This window comes from Cricetulus griseus, chromosome 8, assembly GCF_003668045.3.
Source record: "Cricetulus griseus strain 17A/GY chromosome 8, alternate assembly CriGri-PICRH-1.0, whole genome shotgun sequence".
Lineage (NCBI taxonomy): Eukaryota > Metazoa > Chordata > Mammalia > Rodentia > Cricetidae > Cricetulus > Cricetulus griseus.
Window position 1 is genome coordinate 7621835 of NC_048601.1, and position 9168 is coordinate 7631002.

Consider the following 9168-nt stretch of genomic DNA (forward strand, 5'->3'; position numbering starts at 1 on the left):
AAATAATGGTAGAAAACTTTTTGCTTTTCTTTTTTTCCCCCCATGCTGGGGGCTGAAACCACTTCCCCTTTGTATAGGATAGCACTTTACTGACAAGCCCCAACCCCAGGCACGGATGCTCTTAAGTTAAGGGTTTTAGTTCTGACTACATTTCAAATTCTGCAGAATGCAGGTCTTCACTTTAGCATATGAAATTTTGTATCCACTTCCGGAGGTCTTGTCCCAAGCTTTTCATCAAAAGTGTCAGCTTTTGAAGCAGTGGTCACAGTCACAGCAAACCATTCAAAACTCCACATCTGGGTCCAGGGAGACACCTCAGTCAGTAAAAGGCCTGCTGTGCACGCATGAGGCTCTGAGTTCAGATCTCCAGCACCCACTTAAATGCCAGGTGCAGGGCAGACACATGGAACCCCAGCACTGGGGAGGCAGGACATGACCAGAGCTCACTGGTCAGGTGATCTGCAAGAGTCTGCTCATCTTTCCACAGTTCTTCCCTCAAGAGTCTTCACTAGGCTGTTGTCTCTGTCGTCTGTATGTGTGCCTGTGCATGTCCCTGTGAGTGTGTGAATGTGTGTATGCTAGTATGCACACCCGTGCTCACAGGGAGGCCAGAAGAAGGTGCTGGGTGCCTCTCAGCTGGAAGGACAGGTATTTATGCAACTTGTAGCTTGTACACTAGCGCTCTTAAAGCCTTGGCCAAATTCTCCAGCCCCATTCTCTACAGCTCATATCCCTATTCAACACAGCACGGCACTCTGTATGTGTATGTTGTTTTCTCTTCCTCCTAAGATACATGGGATCAGGGATTCTTTTCATTCCCTTATCCCCAGTGTCTAAAACAACGATCAGCACAATGCTAGTATAGACGAGTTAGTGGAGGTAAGAGAAATAATGCTGAACTCAGCCAGCCAGAGTGGCCCTTCATAATTACTACTGTGACCGAAGGAAAAAAAATACAACACCAAGGTTATTTATTTGAAGAATACAGAACAAAAAAAAATGGTTTTACCAAGCAAAGCCTATTTACAAAAAGCCCCTAATCAGTGAACAGTGTTGTAAAAATCTGTAAAGATTGTCCACTGTTGGCACTGGAGACGTGGTTCATGGTGGAGAACACTGGCTGCTCTTGCAGAAGACCTGGGTTCAATTCCCAGCACCCACGTGGCAGTTCACAACCAACTATAAGTCCAGTTCAAAGGGACCCAAAGTCCTCTTCTGGCCTCCGTGGCACCCCATGCACACTGTGCACAGAGATACAGGCAGGCAGAACCCCGACATACATATTTTTAAACAAATGCCTATAATCCCAGAACTCTGGAGGCTGAGGCGGGAAGGCTGTGAATCCAAGTCGTCTTGGGCTGTCTAGTAAATTCAGTACCTGACTAGCCGGGACTATCTAGCAGGACATGTGCCTTGGGAAAACAAGACGGAAATTCTGATTTTAGAAGAGGAGGGGGGAAAGATGGCGGCTTCACACTTACTTCTCCATGAAGAACTGCGGCATCGCGATGAGCATTGTGCCAACTCCCATGACCAGGCAGCCCGCTCCGATGATTTTCGGCCTGTGAAGTCTGGAACCAAAGTAGCTAACAAATGTGATGACCAGGAGATTCCCTTTGGGGGCAAGAAGAGGGATTCGTGGTCTAGGAAACAGCCGGCAGCAGAGGTGAACACATGTGCGCACACACTTAGCGAAGCTTCGCTCTAAGGGGACAGAAACCCAGCTTTCCCATCCTATCACGTCGTCCCTGTGAGCTAACACGGCTGCTTAAGTTATCTGCAGATTCATGGCCTTAATAACCTCATCCTTTGTCAAAATATTCCAGTTATCATCCCCCCCCCCACAGCTTTGTTTTGCCCAACCTGGTCATTTGTTCTTTTAAAAGCATTTTATCAGTATATTAAATTTTAGGCAGGGGGCTGGAAGGCGGAGAGAGTGTACTGCTCTTACTGAGGACCAAGTCTGATTCTCAGCACCTACACTGGGTGGCTCACTGCAGCCTATAACTCCAGCTGCAGTGGATTAGATGCCCTCATCGGAACTCCAAGGACACCTGCATTCAAATGCACGCACACACACACACACACACACACACACACACACACACAATTAAAAATTAAAAATGAATCTAAATAATTATACAAGGCTGCCTTTAGTTGATATTTTTAATTTTTCTTAGTGATTTTGCAGTGAATGTTACTAATTGTCTTCATTTACTTGTGCTTTGGAATAAAGCTTCTATTAGTTTTTCAATTGTTTTTGAAATATATATTTTATATTATCCCTACAGCCGATATTCCCTAAAGAAAAGTTTTACAAAAATGTGACTATACCACACTTTAAATGAAATAAAATATTAAGCTTACATTTATACAAACTATACTTTATTTCACAAGACAGGCACTTAAAAATGAATGAATAACGTTGATTTTAAAGTAAGAATTACATAGTTTTCAAGCAGCTCTAATGAAACTTTTGTGTGTATGTAGAGGTCGGATGTCAACCTTGGGTGTCAGCCCTCAGACGCTGTCTGCCAAGTTTCCTAAGATTACAGTCTCCTTTCATCTTTTTATCACCTTCTTGTCAAGTGCAAAGTTTAAAGTGTTCCCTCACCTTCTGTAGCTGCCTTTTCAATTTATCTATTATTTCCTCTACTGTGTAAAATTGTTTAGTGTAGTCCCATTTGCTTTCTTTTCATTAACTTGTCTTTACATGTTCAAGTCTCTATTTTGGTCGTTGTCATAGTTTCCAACTGTGAATGAAAACTATAAAGCAGTGATTAAAAAAAAGATTAAGTCTCCTTTCAAAGGTCCATGGTTTTCTGATTTAGGGCGAGGCTGGTGGTCCAGCAGACTGTAACCTGTCTCCACCCATTCATTTGGCAATAACAAGAAAAGGTCCAATACCATGCCTGGATTTTTGCTGTTGTTAATATGGATTCAGGCATCAAACTCAGGTCTTCATGTTTACATGACATTTTAGTGAAGGAGCTGTCTCCTGGGCTTTGTGATTCAACACATTTTGAGGGAAGATTTCTCAGACTCTGTTATATAAAAGGATTCCTAGGAAGTGATTCAAAGGGTGATGTTACAAAACTGTTAAAAATGTAAACTTTTTGGCACACCCCGTTTCTGCTGCTTCGGAACGAGGTCCAGTCAAGGAACCTCTACAGCTGCAATGGAAGCTCAACTACAGCAGTGTGGTGAAGACCACACCAGCAATACGCCATGAGAAACCAGGTTGGGCATACATTTTAAGCACCGTTCATGTCTTACCTATCATCATTTGGGAAGTCACATTTGCAGGAACTCCCATCTAGATAAAAAAGCAAACCCTTCACAATTGGGGGCTGATAGGTGGTCTGAGTTTATGCCGTACTTGGTGTTTTCATGCTACAGCAACAGTTTTCCCATCTGCAGGCAATAGTCTGGTTTACTATCATTAGGACATACTGCCAGAGTTAGCCAATTGGAAAATGAGTGGTGAATTTTACAGTCCGAAGGATAATAATAACGTGGGAAACGTAGCTTGAAAATAATGTCTATGTGCTTGACTCTTGGAAGAATTCAGCTCTTTAAAACTTGCATATTAAAAAATTAAGCATCAGAATACCCATTTGACATTTAAACAGTGTAAGACACTATACTGGTTATGTCTTTCTGCTTGTGAAGCTGACTTACATTTTATAGTAATCCTTTTATAGCCCCTTGTACCCTGCACCAAATTCTCACAATAAGGGACTGGGGCTCAAAGGGTATTTCTTCGTTACATTAATGAGTAATGCCATTTTGTTAACTGTTCCATCTCCAGGAGTTTAGGTTTCCTGTATTTTCTATAATAGCAACCTTTTTGAGTTCTCGGGAGAGATACATGGGAAATATATGGTGATTTAAAGCCTAAAATAAAAATGAATTGGAGCATCTGGGAAGAGGGCTAGGGGTAAAGTGCTGGCTGTGTTCAGATCTCAACACCAGCATAAAAGTTGGCATGAGGCTGGCACCGGTGCTCTCAGGAGTGGGCTCAGAGTGGGAGGTGTGGAGATTGGCAGATTCCAAAGGCTTTCTGGCCAGCCAGTCTAACTACAATGGTGAGCACCAGGCTCAGTGAGAGTCTGTCTCAAAAGACAAAGTGGACAGTGATAAAGGAAGACACTGGACGTCTACCTCTGGTTTCCATGCAAACTTGCACAGACAGAGCATCTGTGTACATATATGCATGTACTTGTTTGCACAGATATCACACACACATATGTGCATGTACACACACACACATACACACACACACACACACACACACACACACACACACACACACACTGAATGAGATGTAAAATTTCCTTTATAACTCACAGGACTAACTGATAATAGATAAGATGTCCAGAGAGTCTAGTAAGTGCTTTATCAAACTTGAACATACCCCTCATTTTTTTTTTCTTTTTTTTTGCACACATTCAAAATTTCAAATCTTAGAAAAGAAAGCAAACAACTGAAGTTATCTTATGTACCAGAAACAAAAACTGAAGAAGGGCAGAGTTAGAATCGAAGGGTAAATGTCTTATTAATAAATGGAAGTCAGTGAAGCCTGCCTAGTACAGCTCATCACAGGAGTGAGAACAGGAGCTAAGAAGAAACGTGTTAACTAAACCACACATTAACAGGTAGAAGAACCTTTTTATGGAGAATAGAAGACATGTAGTGAAGCCCTCAGTATAGCCAGTGTAAGAAAAACTGAGTCTAGCATGGTGGTGCACACCTTGATGTATGTGAAGTCATGGACCAACAGCATTGGTGGTCTCTGACATAAAGAAATGCAGACTTGCTGTAAGATGTCTCAGTAGGCATAGGCACTTGCCACTGAGTTGATGACCTGAGCTCACTCCCCACAGCCATGGTAGAAGGTGTCCTCTGACCTCCCATGTGCACCATGAAACACTTTCGTATGTACAGGCAAACAGACTAAATTAGTAAACCAATAACTGACTAACAAAAACTAAATGTAATCTAAAACAAAAACAAACAGAAGCTTGGGTCCCAGCCCTGCAGGATTAGTGGCTGCACTTTAACAATTCCCAGATGCTAGTAGGGCCATTCGGGTATGATTGGCACTGGTCTGGGAGCTTTGTGAGCAGATTACCAGGAAATGCTCCGCCAGCAGAGGCTGATGGCTGTCTTAGAGCTCCAGGGGTTGGAACTGTATGGGTTCAGAGGCAAATTGCCTTGGGTCTCCTACGCCCTTCACAGCACTTGTCACTGTCACCGACCCCTGTGTAGGACCTGACACCATTCTGACCATTAGGTCAATCCCTTTGACTGTGTATGAACAGACCTCTAACTTCCACCTGTCCAAAAGCTAATATTCTCATCGGGTGGCCTCTGAGCCCGACAGCAGAGGTTTCCCCTGCTTGGCTTTAACCACCTACCTCATGTTTCCACCAACATGTTGGAAAGCATCTTGGGTTATCGCTGTCTTTGCTCTTAAACAAACCTTCATGAAGCAGATACCATATTAGATACACTGTTTTTAAGGCAGCCTAAGTCTTAGGTGTGTGATGGCCTGTGGTGATGTCTTATTCTACTTTAGCACTAAACCTTGCCTGAAGATCTGAGAGACTAAGGAGGAAGCCACAGCCACACCTTACCTTGCTTACTTCCCAGCTGGAGAGTGGCCTCCTGTCTCCTCCTGCCTTCTCACTTCCTCTCTCAACCCAGCCATATCACTTCCTGTCCTCTATATTTAACTAGTGGCTAGCTCCACCCTCTGATCTTCAGGCAAGCTTTATTGTTAGAGTACAAACAAGATAACATCACAATGGCCATGTATTATTTGTCTCCAAAATAAACTATCTCTTATCCCTTTTGAAGTGAGGGTTGTGTTTTTAGCAAAAGCCAGAAATTTTATATGTTTATTGGTCTCACTTTTTTTTGTGACCTCCAAAGTCACAAATGAAATCAAAATAGCAATTAAAAAAAAAAAACTTGAAGATTTAAATATTCCTCCTCTCACTCCAGGTAAAATTGACACTAAAGCAGTTAAGAGACTTCCCTGCCATTTTATTTGTCCCAAGTGGCATCAGTGACCACTGAGGGGATGATTTTTATTTACTTTGGAAAAGCATTAAATGCCTGGCATCTCTATTAATCCAGGAAGCAGACTAACTGGAACCACACTCTTTCCAACACTTTCAAATCAGTTATTGAAGTCACTCTTTGAAGAGGGAGTCTAAACAATTGCCAAACCAAGGACACCTGAATGTAGAGTTTTTACAGTCTGCTCTACTCTTGTGTTCCTGCTAATAGAATCCCTTTCCCTCCTTCACAGCTACTGTGTAGAAAAGTACAGTGTCCCCCTTTTAACTATTTGGCTACATTTTAGCAGAGCTCCATTCATGTTCCCACAATCTCACTCCTCTGAGAGGTGCCTTCCACATATGACAACCCCAAACACCAATCAGCACCCCCCTTTCTCTAAGTAAAGTCTCCCCTGGGATGTTTAACTGGCTCATCTAAGGCATCCAGTCAGGGACAGCGAGGCCAGGGAAATTGTTATCAGTTCCCTGGTCTGTAAAAGAATGGGTTTCCTTCACCTAGCACAAGGTCCTGGCAGGTTGGATCTCAGCAGACAACGAAGGACAGCACTCAGCAGGTTTCAGAGAAAGACCTGGGGGTTAAGGGAAAGTCTGTCTTTTGTAATACCTACCGATTTCAAAGCTACCATCAATTATTCCCACCAGAGAGGAAGGGATATCGAACCTTCTCTCTATCTGAGTGATGGTGCTCTTCAGATAGCCTTCTGCCAGTGCTTTGGCAAAGTAAACAAAAGACAAGGCACCCAAGAACACCTGGAAAACACAAAAAGGCACACGTAGTCTGACTGGTTTGGCATAGCTCAGAAGTTACTAAGGAAACAAACCAGAGGAGCAGCAATGCCCAGCAGCAAGTGTGTCAGCGCTGATGGTTTGATTCAAGTACTGTTGCAACTCTAATTAGCGGCAAGGCCATGCAGAATCCTTCCCCACCAAGCAACCCCTCTAAACCACTCAGTTGAAATGCATGCTGATTTTTATGTAAATTGTATCCAGAATTCCATCTCTCCCTTGCCCCTGCACAAAAGACTTTAAAGAGAAGTCTAGCTTTGAGACTATCAGTGAGTGACATGGAAAGATCCCTGGATGGGTGGAAATCATAACCCACACACGTGCCATCTTCTCCCAGGTCCAACCTTGCCTATTATATATTTTGAAATCACAGTCTTGCCCCAGCAGGGAACATCTCGAACTGAAGTGTTCAGTCTACTTTTCTGTTTGTTTGGTTTTCTTGAGACCAAGTCCTTTAGGTATGTACTTGTTAACTTTATTCTTAAATTTCCAGTGCTTCTTCCATAGCTGGCTATATTTTAATAGACATATGTTTTAATTATATGTGTATAATAGGATGCATGTGAATTCGGTTTCATATTTATTAAACTACAATATTATTTTGTTCCAATAATATTATTTGCTGGAAAGAAGGGAGGCTTGCAACACACAGACACCTGCCACTTTCTGTGTAGCAAGGCCAAAGTTTTCTTCCTCAGAAGGAAAATAGCGAGCTTGTGCTTAGTAAGATATGGCGCTGGGCAGCACTTTAGCAAATGTCTGCCTCTACGGCTCCCCTGTTTGTCTAGGAAGAACCTTCAAAGCAGCCCAAGAAATTCATCTAGCCCGTATGTCAGGGAAAACGATTCCACCGCTTGTCGAGTGGCCTTCGTAATTTGCAGTTAACAGACTATTTTCAAAAAGAAAGCAATATCCTCTTCTAGCTGAATTTTATCTGGAAGGAAGTCAGCATATAAACTACCCCCAAGCCCTCTACCTTGAGTTCGCCACAGCACGGTCGTGCTTCCTCTGGGGATGGACACCCCACTTTAAGGGATTGCCTTCTGACGGGTCGTGCTGGAGTTTTGTGGAACAAATGGGAGTTTTTCTTGGATGAGGTGTCCATTATGAAAATGCTCCTTATCCCAGCCTGTCAAAGTTGATTTTAAGAGGAAACAACAATTTAATTCCGACCCACATAATTTAAAACCATTTCCATTTCACAGTAGACTACAGTTCTATAGGTATAATTTAGAGTGTCGTTATCTCCTCTTAGCACAGTAAGTTGGCAACCTTTTTCAATTAACGAATCCTGCCATTGAGAGCCTGCAGCCAGCATTCCTTTTCAATCTCTTCGCTTTGAGCCTCATTATAGCAAAGAATAAATTTCCATGTTGCCTTTGGAATAAATAACGAGGCAGAATTTTTCTGACTTTGTGGGCTCGCCAGATTAAACTGGGCTCGAGCAGGAAGGGGAAGAGAAATCCAACCTCTTGAATATTGATTCATTAGAATTAAGGCTTCCAAGACTCGCTGAATAGCAGCAGCTGACACCATCCCAGACCTCTGAAGCACCTTAGCATTCCCGTGGCACCCGAGCAAGGATTACAATGAAGCAGAAAGGAAGAGGGCCAATTTGTGTACCGCGTGGCTAATGAAGGACGAATGTGAACGGTACACGTCTATCGCCTAGGCTGAACTCAGATGAAAGTGCGGGCTTTAGTTTGCCTTAGAGGAAGGGAAACCCTCCCCAGGCTTAGTTCCCACCCGCCTCGCCTTCCTTCTCTTCCCCCTGACCAAACTCATAACAGTTTTGCAGTCTTGACCCTACTTCTCCCTGCTCACATTAATATTTACACATCCTGTGTTACACTTTGTTAGCCTTTCCACATGAGGCAGAGTTTGCCTGATAATCTAACGCATGCCACAGGAATCAAAAATTAAAACAGCATGGCTATCCCTATTGGCTACAAGACGCCCACTTGTAGACAAACAGGGGTCTTCTAACCCTTATTACACTGACTGCAGAAATAATATTTGGAGTAAAACTTCATGCATGTTGTAGAATTTAGGATTGTTCTACTTATGCATATATGATCTTAACCTTGTTAGCCGATTCTTTGGTTTATTAGAGTTTCATCATTTGGCTTCACAGGTAGCATTTCATATTAGAAAAAAAAAATCAAGGAATGATGGCACAACTCATCTTGAAATAAAAAGTAAGAGCAGATGGACCCAACAATTTAGAAATGGAGTAAATGTCTTTCTTCTTTATCATATGGGAAACAGACAGGGTTTAGAAGAGAGGGGTAGG

General features: G+C 42.7%; 1 protein-coding gene across 4 annotated transcripts in view; it reads right to left on the reverse strand.

Moving 5' to 3' along the window:
• Slco1c1 (solute carrier organic anion transporter family member 1C1) overlaps window positions 1-7980 on the reverse strand; it is a 35617-nt gene extending 27637 nt beyond the window's left edge. For all 4 annotated transcript variants that reach the window (XM_035448934.1, XM_035448933.1, XM_035448932.1 and 1 more), the window contains exons 1-3: window positions 7852-7980; window positions 6698-6839; window positions 1482-1614 (exon numbers count right to left, since the gene is read on the reverse strand). In XM_035448934.1, coding sequence (XP_035304825.1) covers window positions 1482-1614; window positions 6698-6839; window positions 7852-7980 — 404 coding nt within the window. The remainder of the gene's footprint in view (window positions 1-1481; window positions 1615-6697; window positions 6840-7851) is intronic.
• Between the last annotated feature and the right edge of the window lie 1188 nt (window positions 7981-9168).